Consider the following 20392-nt stretch of genomic DNA (forward strand, 5'->3'; position numbering starts at 1 on the left):
AGCTGATGGCTGTCAGCCAAGCGGGGTAGCAGCTCCAGGCCCTCCCTCGCTCTCCTACAACATCCCTGCTGAGAGGAGCCTCAAGGACTGGAACTTACAGGGTGACTCAGCCAGCCAGGGGAAGCTTGAAGCCAAGTATTGTGGGCAGTGCCTCCTTGGGAGGTTCTGGGGGGCTACAGAGGTTGTATTGTTGCTCCCTGCAATTAGGGCAAGAGCTGTCAGACACTATGGTTCTTAACATGTTTGATATGGACTTAACCGTGGGTCAGTATACAGTGACTATTCCAAAATCTTCCTTGTTATCAAAGTTTGTGGGGACCTCCCCGAACCACTGACACAACCTTATACTGTGTCATAATCTACAGCTTTAGAGTCAGGGATGTTTATTCTAAAGTTTCAGTATTCACCTAGTGATGGTCAGTGCTGTGGCCAGAGAAATATATCAGTGTCTCTCGACCTTCCCGAGGCTGTGACCCTTTAATACAGTTCCTCATGTTGTGGTGACCTCCAACCAGATAATTATTTTCATTGCTACTTCATAATTATAATTTTGCTACTGTTATGAATCAAAGATGTAAATATCTGATATGAGGATGTCTGATAGGTGATCCTGTTGAAAAGGCTGTTCGAGCACCCCAGAGGAGTTGTAACCCACAGGTTGAGAATGGCAGGATTTAGCTTATGTCTTGGAATGAAGAACATTGAAGAAACTGTCTCTATTTGGGGGCATATCAGCAGCTGGGAAGCCAACAGACAGAGGATCACAACTGTGCACACCAAAGCCATCATTGGGGTTACCAAGACCCCAGCATTCCTGACATACCCAGATTGTGCACATTTCAGATCCCACCCCATCATCACTCACCTGTGCAGGCCACGCCCACACTCACCATGTGTACCCTCAGCCCTGCCTGTGTGGGCATGCACACCCGCAGGTACCCAAGCCCCTGGTATGTGGTAGGTGCTGACATCCAGGGCTCCACAAAGGTCACACTCTGTCACAACTATTCCTAGCAGCAGAGAGGCCAGGGACCCGGTGCCCAAACTGAATTGAGTGTGAGAAGCCTTGGCGGGATGGGTGTTGTGCCATTCCAGGGAATTCTGAGTCCATGGCCTCATTTCCAACGACCGTGTGGGCCATAAATCCTCACTGAAGACATATTTTTCTGCCCAAAGCACTCACCATCATTGGGCAAATATTGAAACTTTTGCATCAACACCTCTGGTTATAAAGCTGCAGGTTGTGCCACCGTATACAGTAATTTGGGGGTGTTGGTGGTGAGAATTTTGGAATTTTGGTTTCTTTAAAAAACACAGAAATATTACAAGAATATTAGAAGAATATGACTTTGTTTTAATCCCAGGTGTCGGATATGGGGCTGCTCGAGATTGTCCACAGCAGTGGACTCTGATTTACCTCGCGCTCTAGCAGGGGAGAGACTTTGCCAGCTGCGGATAGTTTTGCAGAAGACGGCTCGTGTCCTGAAAACTCTGCACTTAAGACTCTAGAGTCTGGTCTGGAGAGACCTGGGGCAAGTTTGATCTTCGCCATCAGGATATCTAATTTCTTCTCCTCGCTCTTTCTTCTTTGCATGTGACTATTTAACAAACCACAACCACCAACAACCAACAGCTAACAATTCTTACCCCTACCCCACCCCTGCCTCTTGAGGCCCTAGCATTTATAGACCCTCTGAAAAGTCCCCAGAATTCCCAGTGTCACTTCTGCAGGGTGGTAATAATTTAATTACAGAAGAGACTTTTAATGTTTTCCTCAAAAAAAACCAAACCAAACCAAACCAAGCCAAACCAAAACCAGCAGCAATACCATTTGAATAGTAATACCATTTCACAAATATACAAATTTGTTTTCATCTTCAGCTAAAGGTAAATTATTATTATATATGCCAATATAGTATTTCCATATGTTATACATATATTTGTATAAATATTATATGTATATCAAAGAATTGATTAAGAATAAATAAGCTTACCTATGATTTATTATCAATAAATTTGAAATTTTGTGCCTATTTTATATACCTGTGTAGCTAGAATTATATAAACATTTCCCAGGTGAAAGGAACCCCAAGGGCTGGTGGGTCTCAGCTGGAAGTATCTGACTGGAGCCACTTGCATTAACCCAATAGAGAATGCCTGTGGCAGAGAGCTGGAGAATTCTACCTTCAGGCATGGCTGGATCAAGGTGCTTACATTACCCCAACTAGCATCCAGTTCCATGCTGGCCACTTTCTGATAGGCTTTCCCTGTTAGTGCCGGACCCTAATCCACCCAGCGGAAAATCCTCCTCCTCTATCCTCACAGTAGAAGCCCTAAGGCTGGGGTCTAATCTGCTGCATTGGCAGGGGGAGGGGGGTGTCATATGACTCTCAGGCCATGTGATCATCTTAAACCATTCTTTGTGGGTGGGAGTGCAGAGGACATGACAGATCAATCAGGGTGGTCATGTACCAGCGAAGAATGAAGGTGGGTGGAGCCGGCCTGGGAAGGTTGTCACAGGGGCTGGACAGACAGACCTCAGGACTTCCTCACCTGCAGTATGGGGACAGATCTTCCTCCCTTTTGGCTTAGAGCCAGAGTCAGAGCTGAAAATTCCACGTGCTTCAAGGGCTGAGGACATACTTAGGTGAAAGGTTTGTGGGAGCTGATGGGGCTCCTCATCCTGATGGGGAGCTGGGCGTGGAGCAGACCTCCCTAGCAAGCTAAGGGGCCACTCAGGGGGAGAGCATGGCTCCTGGTCTAGCCTGTGGTCTAGCTCCTGGTCTAGCCTGGACCTTGACACTAACTCTCCTGACCTAGCCTTAGACCAATCCCTACCCTCAAGGGACCTTCAGCCTGTGTGGACAGGGGCACATGAGCTGACAGGGGACAGTTGAAGCCTGGAGATTCTAGGCCAACATCTGTCCCAGGCGGTTTATCTAAACAGAAAACCGAGAAGTCATTCCAGACGTCTCGGAAGCTCTGAACACATGGGGCTCGTTCTGCCTTCGTGTCTGGAAACCCTGACCCACATCTGCGAGCCCAGGGCTTTTGAGGAAAAGCACGTTCCAGCACCTACCCCGTGTTGGGACAGACCTAGGTCCAGGAAGTGTGGATGGCAAGGACGTGGAAGCAGGGGACGTTTGTTTCTGGCGTGGCTCCTGCTCTTCTCGTCACCCATGTCCCGTGTGACCAGGACCTGAGAGCCAATGGGAACTGTGCCGATCACTCACCTGGATCCACAAATCCCTGGGGCAAGTCTCCATACCTGTGGAGATGAAGTGTCTCATTACTCACCGCTCACTGCTGGTACTGTTCACTGCCCTGCCTGGGCTGGAAGCCCTGCCCTGCCCCAGGCCACAGAGGCCTGGGCCGAGAAGGATGTGTTCCCACACTTAAAAGCCACAGGGGTGTTTATGAGGCCAAGCAGAGGAGAAAGGCATTACAACAAGGGATTGCATGTGTGAGGCAGGAGGCGTGACAGCAGCAGGTCAGAGAGAGCCAGCAGCCTGCCCTGGACCAGAGGCCATTCTCTCCTGATGGTTAGGCTGGTATCCTTGCTTGGCCATATGTATTTCAAACATGCCGGGCCTCTGGTCTGTAATCATGTGTGCTGCATGTGTGTGTTTGTGTGTGTGTGTGTGCACATGCGTGCAGGTGTGTGCTGTGCATGTCTGTGCTGGGTGTGTATAGGTGTGTGCTGTTACGTTTCCTGCCTTGCACATGTAATCCCTAGTAATGCCTTCCTCCTCTGTTGGCTTCATAAACACCCCTGTGGCTTTTAAGTGCAGGAACACAGCCTTCTGAGGCCAGGCCTCTGTGGCCTGGAGCAGGACAGAGCATAGCTGTGTGTTTCTGTGTGCACATGTGTATACTTCCACTCCTGTGTGTGTATGCGTGTGTGTGTGTGTGTGTCTAAGTGTGTGACTCTGTATGCTTGTATCAGTACACAGGTACATGAATCTTGACCCTGTGTGCTTGTGCTGAGGGCGCATGCCCACTTAGCCTGCCCTTGCACTTCTGCTGGACATGTGGGTCCCCCAGCCAGCTGAGTCCTATTTGCACTCAGGCATTACAGGGGCACCATGAGAGCACCAGAGCCCAGGAGACGCTGCCCGGGGACAAGTGGAATTGGTGGGCTGGGTGGGAGAAAGCATAGATCTCTTTCTTCTACTTGGATGCAGTTGGACTGGGAACATGGAGGCCTGACTGATCTCCATAAGCCTCAGCTTCTCCTGTCTGAGGAGAACATGCTAGGCAGGGCTGCACGAGGGGTCTGATCCCCGCCTGGTTGATGCTGCCTGCCCTCAGACTGGTTTTTGCTGTTTGAGGACCTTCCAGAGAGGCAAAGGGTTAATAGGGCCTTTTGGGCTCCTTGCTGGAATGCTTAGGTTCCTGAAGTGACTCCTCCACCCCACACCCAGTATCCAGTCTTTCTTCCAGTAGCTTCCACTTAAGGCTCAGCCATCTCTTGGTTTGTATAGAATCCCAGCTGCTGCCCCTGCTTCCCAAGTTCAGAGGTCACCCTAGTCAGGAAAAGACGTACCCATCCAACTGCCTACCAGGGGAGCAAAGTTATCCAGTTTCTTCCCTCCACGACCATCCACATCTACATCAGAGATTAGTAAGAAGGGGAGGCCTTGGGGAACCCCTGAAGCAGATGTGCCCTGGAGGATGGTGTATGTGGCCTCCAAAACACTGTCGCACATCCCTTGCTCCTTGGAACCCATTGACACTTAGAGAGAAAGTCTGGGAGTTGGGGACTCAGCTCAAAGTCACAATACTCGCCTGGCAGGTGCAATGCTCTGAATTCCATTCTGAGCACAGGTTGGGGAAGGAGATCAGAAAGAGGCTGAAGCTGGGAGCGGCGGGGGCGGGGGGGATGCACAGCAGTGCATACGTGTACTGTGAGCATCTGGGAGCAGAGGCAGGCTGGTGCCCGGTTCAAGACCACCTCTGTCTCAAAAGAAGATGCAAACCCAGTTGTGATATCAACATTCTGGAGGCAGAGAGAGAATTATTGCAAGTCAAAGGCCAGCCTGGACTACATAGACAGCGCCAATGACAGAGCCCAGAACACGGAAAATGCTCCAAATTGGGTGAAGGTGATGTCTTAGTCAGGGTTTCCATTCCTGCACAAACATCAGGACTGAGAAGCAAGTCGGGGAGGAAAGGGTTTATTGAGCTTCCACATTGCTGTTGATCACCAAAGGAAGTCAGGACTGGAACTCAAGCAGGTCAGGAAGCAGGAGCTGATGCAGAGGCCATGGAGGGATGTTTCTTACTGGCTTGCTTCCCCTGGCTAGCTCAGCCTGCTCTCTTAAAGAACCCAAGACTACCACCTCAGGGATGGCCCCACCCACAAGGGCACCTCCCCCCTTGATCACTAATTGAGAAAATGCCCCACAGCTAGATCTCATGGAGGCACTTCCCCAACTGAAGCTCCTTTCTCTGTGACAACTCCAGCCTGTGTCAAGCTGACACAAAACCACACACAGGCTGCATCACCCTTGTCTGATGGCTCTTCTTTGTCACCTGGATTCAACACAGAGCACAGGGCCAAGCTGAATAAAACCCTGATATTCCCATTTAATTTCCTTTCCTCTTGAGAAATGGCAGGGCCATGTGACCTCTGTGTGTTTATTATAAATCTAATACCCCGTGTTTCAGTTCAGTGAACGCACATCTTATTTGGAACCTAGGTTTGAAGTCGCCTAAAGCTGGCCGGAATGTAATTGTACTGGTGCATACGAGATCCTGTTAATTTCTGTTGGGCCTTGCAAGCTCTGCACTGGTTTGGGGACTGTCCCCCCTGCACAGTGGAGCGTGAGGTACAGGCACATTTTGCCCAGGATGTGACTGGCATTTTGTGCAGAATGAAAATGAAAATGTAATTTTGTAACTGTTCACAGATTGTTAGTTTGTTTGGACAACAACAAAAAAGTCACATCACAAGCCATAAGCCAATCCTTCTTCTTCCTTCCCCTCCCCTCCCCTCCCCTCCCCTCCCCTCCCCTTCTCCTCCCCTCCCCTCTCTTCTTCTCTTCTCCTCTCCTTCCCTCCCTCCCTTCCCCTCCCCTCCCCTTCCCTCTCTTCTCCTCTTCTCTCCTCCCCTCTTCTCTTCTCTTCTCTCCTCCCCTCCCCTCTCCTCTCTTCTCCTCTTTTCTCCTCCCCTCTTCTCTTCTCTTCTCCCCTCCCCTCCCCTCCCCTCTCTTCTCCTCTCCTCTCTTTTTTCCTCTCTTCTCTTTTCTCATTCCATCTCCTCTCCTCTCTTTTCCTCCCCTCCCTCCCCCTTCCTTCCTTCCTTCCTTCCTTCCTTCCTTCCTTCCTTCCTTCCTTCCTTTGCTCCTTTTTTGATGTAACTCCTCCTGAGAAAGGGGTTGGACCCTGGTGGTGATGTCCCACTAGAGGGGACTCTGTCACCATCAGCAGATCAGCAGCTGAGCTACAGTGGGGGTTCTGGGCTGTTCAAGGTCATCTTACTTGAACAGTAAGCTTCAGCTAGTAGATAGTATGTCTTTGTTTTTTACATTATTGCATTTATTTATTTTGCGTGATTGTGCATATTTGGGTAGAGGGTACATATATGTCACAGAGTACGTGGCTGTCAAGGAGCAGCACTCGGGCATTGGTATTTTCCTTCTACTGTGTGGTTTCTGGAGATGTGATGCAGATAGTCAGGCTTGGTGGCAAGCACCTTACCCACCGAGCCATCAGAACAGGTTTTTGTTTTGTTATGTTTTTGAGATTTTTCTATGTAGCCCTGGTTAGCCTGGATCTCACTGTGTAGTCTAGGCTGACCTGGAACTCCCAGAGATCCATCTGCCTTTGCTTCCTAAGCGTCAAGATTAAAGGTGTATACCATCAAGCCCGACCATCGATTTGTTTTTACTTTTAATTCTGTAAATGCGTGTTCTCTCTGTGTGGATATGTATACAAGCGCAGGTGCCCATGGAGGCCAGAGGGATGTTTGCTTCCCCTGAAACTGTAGTTACAGGTGGCTGTGAGGATGTGGATGTTGGGAACTGAACTCAGGTCCTCTAGAAGAACAGTACATGCTCTTAACCTCTGAACCATTTCTCCAGTTCAGCAGACAGTATTTCTAACCCCAGGTTACTGGTACCCTGGAGATGAGATGCTCAGAGCAGTGGCAGGCAGAGAGAAAATTTGGCACATGCTGGCTTTTGCTGCTGCGACAAGGAGAGATTTGTCTGCCTGTCATCGGACCACATGGCTGGAGGGCGTGGGGGGGGGTGTTCCAGGCTCCTGTGGAAGACTGATGTCCTTCAGGTCTCTTTCTCCCAACCTGTGTGTCCCTAGTGCTGCAAGGGATAGCTTCCCAGCACTGCACTCTACTGTGCAGGGGTGGCCCTGTCACCATGCACCTTGTTCTGTAGTAGCTTTCCTACAGATCCTCTAGCCTGACAAGGAGGGACACCATCAGCCTCTCTCCAGTCCTGGCACTGTCTTCTCTGTTCCCCATGAGACCTTTGATGGCTCCCACAAATTAGGAGACATCGATCAGCTTGCCCGAGGAATGTATGCCAATGTCTGTTCAAAGGCCAGAATTCCAAACTGCAGAAGTTGATTACTCAGATTTGAGTCAGTAAACATTCTGCATGCGGTAGAGTAACAGATTTCAACAGAAGCTACTTAGGGGACCATCTGGAAACTGCCCAGGTAGTGTCAATAGCTGACATAGATGGGGACAGGGTATATCCAAGATGGTGGGGGTCAGACAAAGATGGACCTAGGCATTGAAAGAGACACAGGATTGCCATGGGTCCCATGATACCTATATTTATTTTTACAGTTTGGAGAGACGCAGGCTCCAGCCTGTGTTCTAAGCTTAGACTGTTTGTGCTGAGACCTTCTGGGACCCAGGCTTTGAGACAAGCATACTCTGATCTAGACCTCACAGCCCGGGCCTGCTCTAAGGGCAGGGAGATTTCCTTATAGTGTCATAATTCAGAAGGTGGGAGAGAATCTGGCTTTGATGAGGAAACTGTGGCAGAGGTGGGAGTGTGGTGGGGACGGGGCATGGGAGGACCCTGAGAACAGTCTGTCTCTGGAAATATTTCTAATGGGAAAATATTCCAAAAAGTTAGGATAACACCTCTGTTTCTCTGTCTGCCTCAGATGCCCTAGGGGTATTGCAAGGTAACTTCTCTGAGGGATTGGAAGTGGCTCCAAGAGATCAAAGGGGAAACTACTCAGTCCCTACTTCAGGCTGCTGCTGGTCCACATCCCTTCGTCTCAATTCCAGGTACCAACAGTGCAGACATGGAAAGATGGAAGCCAGACTGTCAGGAGAGACAGACTGGTATAAATGAAGGAGCTGCAGTCCCAAGGTTAAAGAAGGGCCAGGCTAGCCTGGGGCAAGTTGGAATCTATTTCCATGTCTCCCTGAGGCTGTCTTTGCTACCTGATCTACTTGATAAGCTCCAAATTCTCCCAGTCTTAGGGCTGGGCTCCCATAGGCATACCTTTTCTCGGGGACTCAGCTTTTAGCAGCGTCTGTGCCCCTGTGGCCCACAGTGGCAATGCCAGCATGGGGTATTTGCTACATCATTCTGGTCAACAGCCTCCAGGAGGCAGGTTGCACTTGATGGGCAGAGGAACCCAGAGGTGTATTCTGGCTTGCTGTGGGAAACAGCCATCTTTGGCTGCCAGTGAGGGAGGTTGCTAGACCTCCTACCAGAGCCCACAGCTTGAATTAGGTGGTTTGCCCTCAGAAGCCGACTGCATTCCCTCTGCCATCTTCTGGGGCTGCGGAGATTTGCAGCCCCGCTCAGGAACTTTTGGTTGGGACCATGGTAACTCACACATATATTTCCCCTCTGAAACTCCGCACTTGGCAACACCTCCCAACTTCGTTAATAGAAACCTACTGATCCGTGACACGCGCGTGGCAGACATCTGCTCGGGGTAATGCGCCGGTAATGTACGTATCGATGATCAATCTGAGGATTTGCAAGAGCGGCATAAAGTATTTAATTATAATCACGTTGGGCGAGGCTGCGTGGTGGCAGCGACATTTGAATAGGTCACGGCCAGCCCTCACCCCTGTTATGTTATTGGTATTAAATGCCACTCACTCCTGATGTCGCGGGATATCGCACGCTGGCAAACTGGAAATGTCCCTTTGCTTCTAAGAACATGATTGATAGCCTCCACAAAGTGACTTCCAAACCTCAAGGTATACCGGCCTCACCTAGCACCGGTTTCACCTCTCCCGTCCATGGTTGTGGAGTTGGCTTTTGGCAGTGAACCTGTGTACAGTCTCCCGAAGGCCTCCTGTCTCGTTCAGGGAAAGAGGCTTTCCTGTTTCAAATCAGACTTTGCTAATGAGAACGAACTGTAGGAAGCAAGCAAGCAAGCATCCGAAAGATCAAAGACAAATGTTTATTTGCTCAGTTAGTAGCGGGGGAAAAATGTGTCTTTGGACACTGTCTGAGCCACCTCTGATGTGTGTACTGTCTGTGGCATGAGCCATCTAGGTAGATCCAGTGTGATTGGAATTGATGCTCTTAGCATACCTGATGGACAGACAAAACAAGGACACAGACAGATGTGTGACCTCAGTGCATGTGCATGTTGTGCGTGCGTGCACGCACACACACACACACACATACACCCACACACACACACACACACACACATGCGCGCATGCACACGCTCACACGCGTGTGTCCATGCACACACACACACACCATCCAGACAAGCCAGGGCAGAGGAGGGAACCAGCACGGAGCAAGCCCAGGTCTGGGTGACTGCTATTCCATCAGGCAGAGCCTATGCGTGTTGTGTTGGGTGTTTTGGTGAGAGCAGCAGAGTTCTGGAGACTCTGCAGGTGGCTTTGCCAGGAGGGGGAATCTGCTCCTTTGGAAAGCTGGGAAAGGCTCTCTCTCCTCTTGTTGGGCTGGGATGGAAACAGCTTGAGGTAAAGGCTGTGCTCAGTGGGGGTCTGGAGGTCAGAGAGCAGCCATGCAGGGCCCCAGAGCCTCTTGCATTTCCCCCAGCCAGAAAAGACTCTGGATCAGGCATTGGAACAAAGGGACTATTCCCTCAGCCAAGAAGGGTGGCTGGGCCTTAGAGATCTCTCCTAGGACTCTATCCTGCTTTCCTCTTTCCGTGGCCCATTTCTAATTGCAATTCTTAATTTAGACAGACGGATTGGTCGGGGAGTGATTTTTGTCTTTCAAAGGACTAATCAGAGAGCACGTCAGATTACTAAATGCTCAAATTAAGTCACAGAAAACAGTTAATGGTGCAAAAAAGAGGGGCGGGGTAGTGAAACACGGGAGCAGTGGGCATATGGGAGCAGCCCATAAACCATTTACATTTCTCTTGGATTCTTGTCTTGAGCACTTCTTTGTGAAGCCAGTACCCTGGGTCCCCTGCCAGAGTCCCTTGCAGGGACTTCCTTGCCTGCGCCTGCAAGGAAGCTAGTAGGGATGAGGAGAGTCAGGATAAAGTTCCCTTCCCTGTCCACTCCCCGTCCTTTCTTCCTTTCCTTGTCCCTGTACAGAAAACATACTGCTTACATTTCTTAGATTGCTTTTATTTTGAAACAAGATCTAACTAATGTTGCCCACACAGGCCTTGAACTTGTAATCCTCCTGCCTCAGCCTCCTAGGTTGGTATGGCAAGCCTGTGTCATGCCTGGTCTGGGAGGCATGTTTCTGCTGAGAACTTCTGGTTATGTCTCTCCTAGCTTGACATCATTGTAAACCTTGGGGTAAGTTATAGTTACAGGATTGATTGACATCTGTCTTCCCTGGTTTAAACTTCATTATTTTTAACTACTGGGAGCTCCTTCACCACCTTCACAAATAAGTTTCTGAGCACACTTTAATTTTGGAATGGGGGTGTCTACAAATCCATCTGTCACATGACTGAGGACAAAATGCTACCCAATTCTGGAGAGCCCAGGGTGATTTTACTGCTTGATGCAGGAGGATTCAGTGAGACCACAGCAAATCCTGAAGTAGGGCTGAATCCGAGAGAGAACTGTTTTTATTCTTTATAAAGTCACAACATCACTATAAATACCTTTTATAAGAAGGTCTCCAGATCTCTCCAAATGAAGGGCTGAGCCCCCCCAGGGCAGTCTGGGAAGAAGTATGCAGATGTGACTATGTCCAGGTTCTTGATTCAAGATTCTTGGCTTAAGTTCTGCCTTCAGGGGAGAATCAGGCCCGAGTCAACAACGCAGCCACTGGGGCAGAGACCCAGAGATCACCTCATGCTGCCCAAAACTGGAAGCTCATTTGCTGGGGTTCCACAGCCGGGTACCTGGCTTCCTGTGCGTGACAGGACGACCTGAGAGCTGAGAAAGGGTCCGGGGAAGATAGAATGTAGTCAATGCTGAATTTGATGTCTCTGTGTGTCGCAGGGCTGGCCTGGACCTCGCCATCAGGGGCTTGAGCACCATCGGGGCCCGGGGACGCACGCACTGCTGGCTGGAGGGGACCCGGGGCCTCCTCGCTCTTGGGGCCCCGTCGCCTGCGTCGCCGACGGAAGTTGCCATTCTCAAAAAGATCCAGGAGGGACTCGCAGCCGCCCGCGAACGTCCAGTAGTTGCCTTTGCCCTTGTCGTGGCCCTCGGTCCGTGGCACCTGCGGGGGTGTGAGGCTCAGCGAGTGTCCCCAGACCCGGGGCGGGACGCACTTCAGGCAAGTGTGTGCGGGGTGGGGGTGGAGGGGTGGGGGGCAGTGGGGATCTGCTAGAAAGGAACTCTGGGGCGGGACACCCTGCTAACTCGCCCCTCTGCCGGTGACCAGGGATGACTGGGGGACACTCGGGGATCCAGTGTGCGCAGTGGGCGTGGGGAGGGGCTCACCTTGACGAAGCAGCTGTTGAGCGACAGGTTGTGGCGGATGGAGTTCTGCCAGGCGCGCTGGTTGGCGCGGTAATAGGGGAACTTGCGCATGATAAAGTCGTAGATGCCGGACAGGGTTACGCGGCCCGCGGGGCTCTGTTGGATGGCCATGGCGATGAGAGCGATGTAGCTACGACAGGGGTGCCAGACAGAGGGGCTGCATCAGTCAGGGTGGCACTGAACCGCGCAAGCGCTGGTGAAGTCAGACCTGCCCTGAGACTGGCTGGAACCCTTGAGACCAGTTGTAACCTCCATCCACTGGAACCCTAAGGACCCGCTAGGGCTCAACAGGCTGCCTTGATGCTTTTACCGAGCCTCTGGAGTTCCCCAAGATCCTCTGGAATCTCCCAGACCCTCTGAAGCACCCTGGCCCCTTTGTAAGACTCTTTACCATCTGAACCCCCTCCCCACCAGCTAGAGACTCCCTGAGCCACTCTGATTCCAGAGACCCTGTGAACCCCGAGATTCTTTGGAGTCCCAGAAGCCCGCTGGAGTCTCCCATACCCTCTAGACTCTGAGGGACCCTTTAAAACTGCCCTAGGCTTGTTAGATCCCCAGAACTCCAGTGGGGTATTGAGGATACAGAAGAAGCTGCGGTATAATCTCACCGCTCCCTACCTTTACCCAGACCCTACTTTTAGCCTGCTCAGTGCTTGGAAGATTCCTCCCCCCTCCCTTCCCCTCACCCCCCCCCCCCCCCCCCCCGCCCCGTGGCTATCTCCAGAGTGCGCTGGAACTGTGTCCTTCCTTAGAGACCCGCATAAGGAACGAATCCTCTCCCTAATCCTGGTGAAGTCCTGGCGACACGGACCTTTCACCCCTCCTGTGGGACCCCTTGAAACCTGTCCCCGGGGTCACCTGTACGCTGGCCTTGTGAGCCGTTTTTCCTCGTCGGAGCTGCCGGCTGGGTAGTCGTCAGCGTCGTCATTGAAGCAGTTATAGGGGTACTGTGAGCTGTCAAACATCGTGACCGCCCAGTACTGGCCTGTGCTGCGCCACGGCCTCCTCCTCCGTGCTGGCCACTGGCCGCAGGGGGCCCGACACTAGGTTCTCTTGTCTGGGACAACAGCGTCTGAGCACAGGGCGCGGGAAACCTGGGCTTCTGGGGTCCCCGCCTGCTCCGCCTGGTTCTCTGGCGTCCAATCCCAGTGCGGGGGGTTGTCCCCAGCCACCACAGAGTGAGAAGCTCAGTTGGGGAGCGTTGCCACCTTCTGACCTACAGGCAAGGGAGGCCAAGAGAGTGGTCTGGCTTCCGAGTCAGGGCAACCCCTGTCCGTCCTCGCCTGAGGCCAACCCTGAGACTGTGGCGGGGCCCATGGAATCCGAATTCACAAATTCTAGGCTCATTGCTACACTCACAGCTGGGGCGGGGATGGGGGTGGGGGCCTAGAGAGCTGAACTGTTGTCCCCTTTCCTACAGGATACAGGCTGGCTGCTTTCAGTTCCAGAGACCAAAGACTGGTCCAGGCTGATGGCAGCTCCTGCCCTAACCTGGCTCCCTGTTTCCTCATTGTACCAGGTAGCTGATGACTGGAGATCCAAGATGCTGGTTTCTTCCAGCATCCTGAGCACTCCTCCCACAGTCCATCCCTGCCTAGAAATAGCCTGTCTTGGGTGCTCCGGGCGTTCTGACAGAGGTTTTTCTGAGCTTCCTAGGGGCTCTCTGGTATAGTGGAGGGGTAAAATGCTTGTATAGGGAGGAGTCATCTGAGTCAAATTGGGAAACTGAGGTGAGATGGGAGGTCTTGGGGGCATCTCAGAGACTTCTTTCCAACAATTTACAGAAGCCAGACTAGGAACTGTATTTGTGAGCCCAGAGAGATGAGAGGCCGGGGCTAGCCTTGGGTAGTTTTCTCTTTCAGGGTAGCACTTTTTTTCTTCATTGTTGGGGCCTAGTGCTACCCCTCCTGTGGTGACAAATGGACACCTAGGTAGATGACACTGAGGTGCTCTTTGGAGCAGTCTGAGTGCACCAGGTTTTGCTACTTTGTGTCATGGTGGCCCAGGAGTCAGGAATTTGGGGGAAATAAAAATACATAGCCCCTCTGTGAAACAACTTGGCAATTGCTTTAAAAATAATCATGTAGTCAGTGATGGTGGCATAGACCTATAACCCTGGCACTCAGTAGGCTAAGGCAGGACCATACATCCCAGGTCACCCTGCTCTATACAGTGAGACCTTATCTGAAACAAACAAACAAATGCAAACAGGTGATTGCCATATGACCCATGTATCCCATAATGCACTGTTACATGCAGCCAAGCAGAAACCAGAAATCAGCGCCAGATGCTCAGGGGAGATTTACTGCAAACAACCTTCTGATTGGAAACACACCTTTCAAGAGATGTGTGGTTGAAAAAAGTATGTCGTACCCACACTGTAGAGTACTACACAGGCAGTAAAAGTGGAGGGACTCTTGGAATATGCAAAAGACCTATGAAAAAGCTGATTTCAGACGTTTACCCACTTTATAGTCCGGGAAGAGACAAGGTAGATGCAGCAGGGCCTTAGAACTCTGCTTTAGTGATGACACTGTCTCCTTCCCGGAGTGACAGGCTCACTCAGAACCAAAGGAAGAGATCCAAATTGATTTCCAAAGGGAAGAGTGTGAGGGCCACTGTGAGGAGGGCAGATGAGACGGATGGTACCCTGTAGCCATCTTCACTTTGTGAGGAGAACCACTATGCAGTCATATTTGTAAAATATAACATCACCGCAGAGGCCTGAAGGGGTGACAGGAAGGACAATAGGGAGCAGAGGAAGAGAGGGGAGTCTTCTAGTTTTTGAGTAGTTTGTCAAAAGTGTAATGGCGTCAGATAAGGATGCACATCTTCTGTCAGACTTGAAACTTGCCATGCTCCTTCCCTTGATTCATAGCATTTCTCAGAGGACTCTGATATGATTGTTTTTTAAAAATTATTGTTTAGATGTTTTATTTATTTTTGTTTTATGTACTTTTGTGTTTTGCCTGCATGTATGTCTGTGTAAGGGCATTGGATCCCCTGGAGCTGGAGTTATAAACATTTTTGTGAGCTGCCACGTGGGTGCTGGGAATTGAACCTGGGTCTTCTGAAGGAACAGCCAGCGCTCTTAACCAGTCCCCTTAACATGTTTGATCTTGATAAAACCCGACTGCAACTGGTTTATTTTTCCTTGCTTTGCCAGAGCTTTGGCTGTTGCTGAATCTAAAGCTATGATTTCCCACAGTATAGTCTATAAGAGCTGTGCCTATTCTGCTGTAGAAGGCAGGGATGGTATCTAGCCTGTGTCACAGTGTGGGGGGAACCTGAGGACGTTAGGGGAGAAAAATGGATGTGACACAAAAGTCTCAGTTTAACTCATGGTGCCTGAAACACGCAACTGTGGTTAGGAAGGAGGTTGTGGGGGACTAGTGGGGGTGCTGTTGTGCTGGGGATGGCGGTGTGGTGGTAATTTTTGACAGCCTGATGGGGCATAGCACTGTGAATATATTAATTCCGCTGAGCTGTACCCAGATACTCCTAGCACACAGGAGGCAGTTCAAGGTTCCCTCACCTACAAAGTGAGTTGTAAGCCAACCTGAGATGGATACATGAGATCTTGTTTCAAAACAAACAAACAAACAGAACCACTACTAACAACAACAACAACAACAACAAACTGCTTGAGAGTGGCTGGAGAGATGGCTCAGTGGTTAAGACCACTAGCAGCTCTTGCAGACGGCCTGGGTTCTCCAAATAGAATCATACGATCTGTGACTCTAGTCCCAGGGGATCTGATGCCCTCTACTGGCATTGCTGGGTACTGCATACATGTGGTACACATGTGTACAGTGAAACACACATAAAATAAAATAAAATAAAATAAAATAAAATAAAATAAAATAAAATAAAAAAATGCGGCTAACAGGTAAGAGTGTTGAAAATATTTAAATCAAAGTCTAATGCCTGCTTAAGACAGAGTGGGAGCTTAAGCAAGTGTAGTAGAAGTCAGAGACTTTGTGTGTCTTTGGGGGAAGGTTGTGTCCTTATGTGGAGGCCGGAGGAGGACACAGGGTGTCCTTCTCTATGATTTTTCATCTTCATTCCCTTGAGATAGGGTCTCATGATAAACCTGGAGGTACACTGACAGCCAGCCAGTTCCAGTGACAAGACTGCCCCCATCCTTCACAGCACTGGGATTACACACACATATTCAACCACACTTGACTTTTTACATGAGTTTTGGGGATCCAGACTCAGGTCCTCATGGTGGTACAGCAGAGGTTCTTACTTGATGACCCATCTCCCAAGCCCTGTTGTATTAATTTATCGACATGAGATCATACAATATAGTCCAGGTAGCCCTAAAACTTGTGATACTCCTGCCTAAGCCTTTGGATCATAGGGCTGGGGTTCCTCCATCCAGGGGTTCCTGTGTGGCACTGGGAGTGTGGGGACAGCCTGGGCGGCCCCCACTCTTGATCCCCTCAGACTCGTTCCGCTGTGGGGTTTGGGGTGTAAGGAGCTGTATGAGCAGGGGCTGTGGGAGGGGGGGATGGTACAGATTCTGTACACATTGCAGGTCAGAGCTCTGAGAGGCCAGCGTGGAAAGGGAATTGAGGGTTGAAGGAAAATAGCTGAAGGACATGGACACTGTCACCATAGAAGGTGAGGAACAGGGCAAAACATGTGGGAAGTCTAACACCTGGTCTCACAGATTCGTCACATCTGGACCCTCCTCATGTCACTAGATGGCTTGGGTTGGCTGCTCCACCCAGAAGCACCTGTCCTGTCTTCTGACTTGCCCGGGTACATGTGTGTTTCTTGTGAGAATCTTAACTGAGTTTATATCTTTTTTCCTCCCCTCTGGAGAGTTCTACCTGTCCTGTCTTCTGACTTGCCCGGGTACATGTGTGTTTCTTGTGAGAATCTTAACTGAGTTTATATCTTTTTTCCTCCCCTCTGGAGAGTTCTAGAAGGCTGATATGAGCTCACACTTGCCAGAAGCCAAAGGGAAACTGAATACTACACAGCTTGATATTCCAGAACCATTCACTCAGACTCCTTTATCTCTGTCATGTGACCTCTCCTGGGGAGAGGGCAGGACCAAGGACAGATCAAAGAAAACATTCCCACCAGGTTTAGTTTAGTTAATCATAGAGTTTATTGGGGTTCTCTATAGGAACCTGACTCAAATGGGTGACACTCGGGAATGCTGCAGCCTTGGAGTTCCCCAAGACTAGCCCAGACTTGCCTTGTGAGAGCAAATGTTGCTGTCTATATTACCCTGGGAGGAGCCTTGTGAAGCTTGTAAGTTGGAGGAACTGTCTGAGACTTGTGAGTTTACTTCTTAACCAGCAGCCTCCAGGAGGGAATGGTTTCATTCCTGGGAAAGAGCTTCCTCATCAGAAAGCAGGGTCTTTGGACAAAACTGTATTTATATCAGTGATGCTCTGGCAGAGGTGGCCAAGGATGACTGTGTGGTGTCCTAGACTTTCCAGGAGATCATGTGACCATTCATTTTATCTTGAATCCCTGTGTCAGCACCTGCCAAGAGCAAACTCCCTGCCCTCTTCTTACACCAGCGTGGCGTCTATACGATATCCACTCGAGGCCCCATGCAAACGTGCAGTCATGACAAACATAGGCTTCTGGCATGACTCATGACCTGTGGTGGTTTGACTAGGAATGGTCCTGATAGGCTCATATATGGATGCTTGGTCATGAGAGAGTGGTCCTACCTGGCAGGATGAGGAGGTGTGGCCTTGATGGAGGAAGTGTGTCACTGGGGGTGGGCTTTGGGATTCAGAAGTTCAAACTAGACCCAACCACTCTCTTTATTTTCTTGCTACCCACTGGTCCAGATACAGAACTCGTGACTTCTACTTCAGAGCCATGTCTGCCTGCGTGGTGCCATGCTTCCTGCTGTGATGATAAATGACTAAACCCCTGAACTGTAAGTCAGTCTCAATGAAATGTTTTCTTTTGTAAGAGTTGCCGTGGTCATAGTCTCCTCACAGTAATAGAACCCTAATAGAGGCATGACCTAAACTCTGGTCCACGTGTCTCTGGATCACATGTGATACCATACTGTCGTATCACCTGTCCTCTGTAATCTAAAACAGACACCCACTCACGTGTACTCAGATGTGTATTCAGGAGAACCAGGGACAGAAGAGACTCTTTGTCCATTCTGCTAAATGCACATACCATTCTACATGCAAATAGATGCAAATCGATTTTTCATTTGTTTGCTCTTAGTTTTTTTTAAGATAGGATCTCATGTATCCCAGGTTGGTATTGAATTCACTACATAACCAGAGATGGCCTTGAACTTCTTCATAATGTTTTTTCTTTTTAAAAACGATCAATACAAAGCCAGAGGTATACAACATTCTTGGAGATACGTATAGATGGCTGTGAGTCACCTGATGTAGGTGCTGAGAACCGAATTCAGGTCTTTTGAGTAATTCAGTTGCTCTTCTGAGCAATTCCTCTAGCCCTGTTTTTGTTGTTGTTTGTATTGCTTTGTGGGTTTTTTTTTTTTTTTTTTTTTTTTTGGATTTGGTTTTTTCGAGACAGGGTTTCTCTGTGTAGCCCTGGCTGTCCTGGAACTCTCTCTGTAGACCAGGCTGGCCTCGAACTCAGAAATCCGCCTGCCTCTGCCTCCCAGAGTGCTGGGATTACAGGCATGCGCCACCACTGCCCGGCTTATTGCTTTGTTTTTAAGACAAGTTCTCATATATCTCAAACTGGCTTTAAACTCATTATGTAGTGTGCAGACTTGGGTTTCATCGCAAGCACTGCATAAACTAGTCGGGGGGTGGGGTGGGGCACATGCCTGTGTTCCCAGCATTGTGAAGGTGGAGATGGAGGCAGGAGGATTCAGGAGATCAAGGTCATCCTCAGGTATTTATATAGAGCAAATTTGAGGCCAGGCTGGGCTAGAAAAAACATGGTCTTAGAAACAAAACAGAACAACAGATGGTGGATATTTGGGAGGTCTTCTAGGCTGGCTGACCTCAGCCCTTGAGTACCAAAGACCCTATTGCTCCTGGCTCTTGAAGTCACAGGATATTCCTGTAGGTGCCCGAGTGGAGTCCCACTGCTCTGTGATTTGGCCACTGGCACTTGGAAGCTGTTGTAATCCTCAGCGTCCAGCGTCAGAGAATGGCAGCAGTAGGCAGATGTATCCAAATAGGCCTTGTGTGTGGGATCCTCATCTCTACAGCAGCCAGTGTTTCATCTCTCAAGGCCCCAAGATGGGACCCTCAGCCCCTGACTCTTGGCAGATATGTGGGGTCTCTCTCAATCTATGAAGTTTACAGTTTCTAATTTGCCTGTTCTCACATCCTCCATCCTTAGGATCAGCCTCTCTGCGCTCTCTCATTGTCTCTATTGTCTTTACTTCCTGGTATTGCTGTCCTCTGGGATTCTTCAGCTGCCCTTGTGTCTCGACCACTGAATCATTGTCATTGTCGTCATCGTCGTCGTCGTTGTCGTCGTCGTAGTCATCATCGTCATTATCATCATCATCACCACCACCACCAACACCATCACTATCACAATCATCATAATTGTGGTGGTTTGAATAGATATGGCCCCCAAAGACTCATACGTTTGAGTGCTTGCCTCAGAGGGAGTGGCACTATTAGGAAGTGTGTCATTGTAAGGGTGGGCTATGAGGTGTCATACATTCAAGCTATGCCCAGTGTGGCAGTCTCCATCTGCTACCTGCACCTCCTTCTCTGGCACCATGCCTTCCCACCACAACTATGCTGGACTAAGCCCCTGAAACAGTTCCAATTAAATACTTTCCTTTATAAAAGTTGCTGTGGTCATGGTGTCTCTTCATATCAGTAAAAGCTTAAGACAATCACAACCACCACCACCACCATCACCACCACCACCATCACTACCATCACCACCACCACCACCACCACCATCACCACCACCACCATCACTACCATCACCACCACCATCACCATCATCACCATCACCACCATCACTACCATCACCACCACCACCATTATCACCACCACCACCACCATTATCACCACCATCACCACCACCACCATCACCACCACCATCACCACCACCACCACCACACCACCATCACCACCACCACCACCACCACCACCACCATCACCACCACCATCACCACCACCACCACCACCATCACCACCACCACCATCACCACCACCACTACCATCATCACCACCAGCAGCAGCAGTAGAAGCAGCTAGAGTAAACTGTTTGGCTAGGACAGCATCTTTAAAGCCAAAGTTGTGCTTCAGCAGCAAGTGGCTGTGGTTTCTGTGTAGCTTCCTCAAAGTGACTGGTGTTCTCAAAGCAACTGGATAACCACCAGGGCCATCTGGCTGGATAATAGTTGATAGTCCCATACTCAGTCCATCCAGGCATCAGGATGGGTTTGGTAACAGTCAGTTAGGCTAGACGCTAACATCTTCGATTACTTGAGGGATAAGTAAACATTAATAGGTGTACTGTTGGCTTTGTCCACAATCATGGCGATTTGACGGCATG

The 20392-nt window shown here is 49.9% G+C and overlaps 1 protein-coding gene across 1 annotated transcript; it reads right to left on the reverse strand.

Annotated features, from left to right (window-relative positions):
- Positions 1–11246: 11246 nt before the first annotated feature.
- Foxl3 (forkhead box L3) lies at positions 11247–12849 on the reverse strand. Its single transcript, XM_052167716.1, has 3 exons — positions 12743–12849; positions 11846–12014; positions 11247–11621 (listed from the first exon to the last, which is right to left on the reverse strand). The coding sequence occupies exons 1-3, from the start codon at positions 12847–12849 to the stop codon at positions 11247–11249; spliced, it is 651 nt and encodes a 216-aa protein (XP_052023676.1).
- Between the last annotated feature and the right edge of the window lie 7543 nt (positions 12850–20392).

This window comes from Apodemus sylvaticus, chromosome 22 (genome assembly GCF_947179515.1).
Source record: "Apodemus sylvaticus chromosome 22, mApoSyl1.1, whole genome shotgun sequence".
Lineage (NCBI taxonomy): Eukaryota > Metazoa > Chordata > Mammalia > Rodentia > Muridae > Apodemus > Apodemus sylvaticus.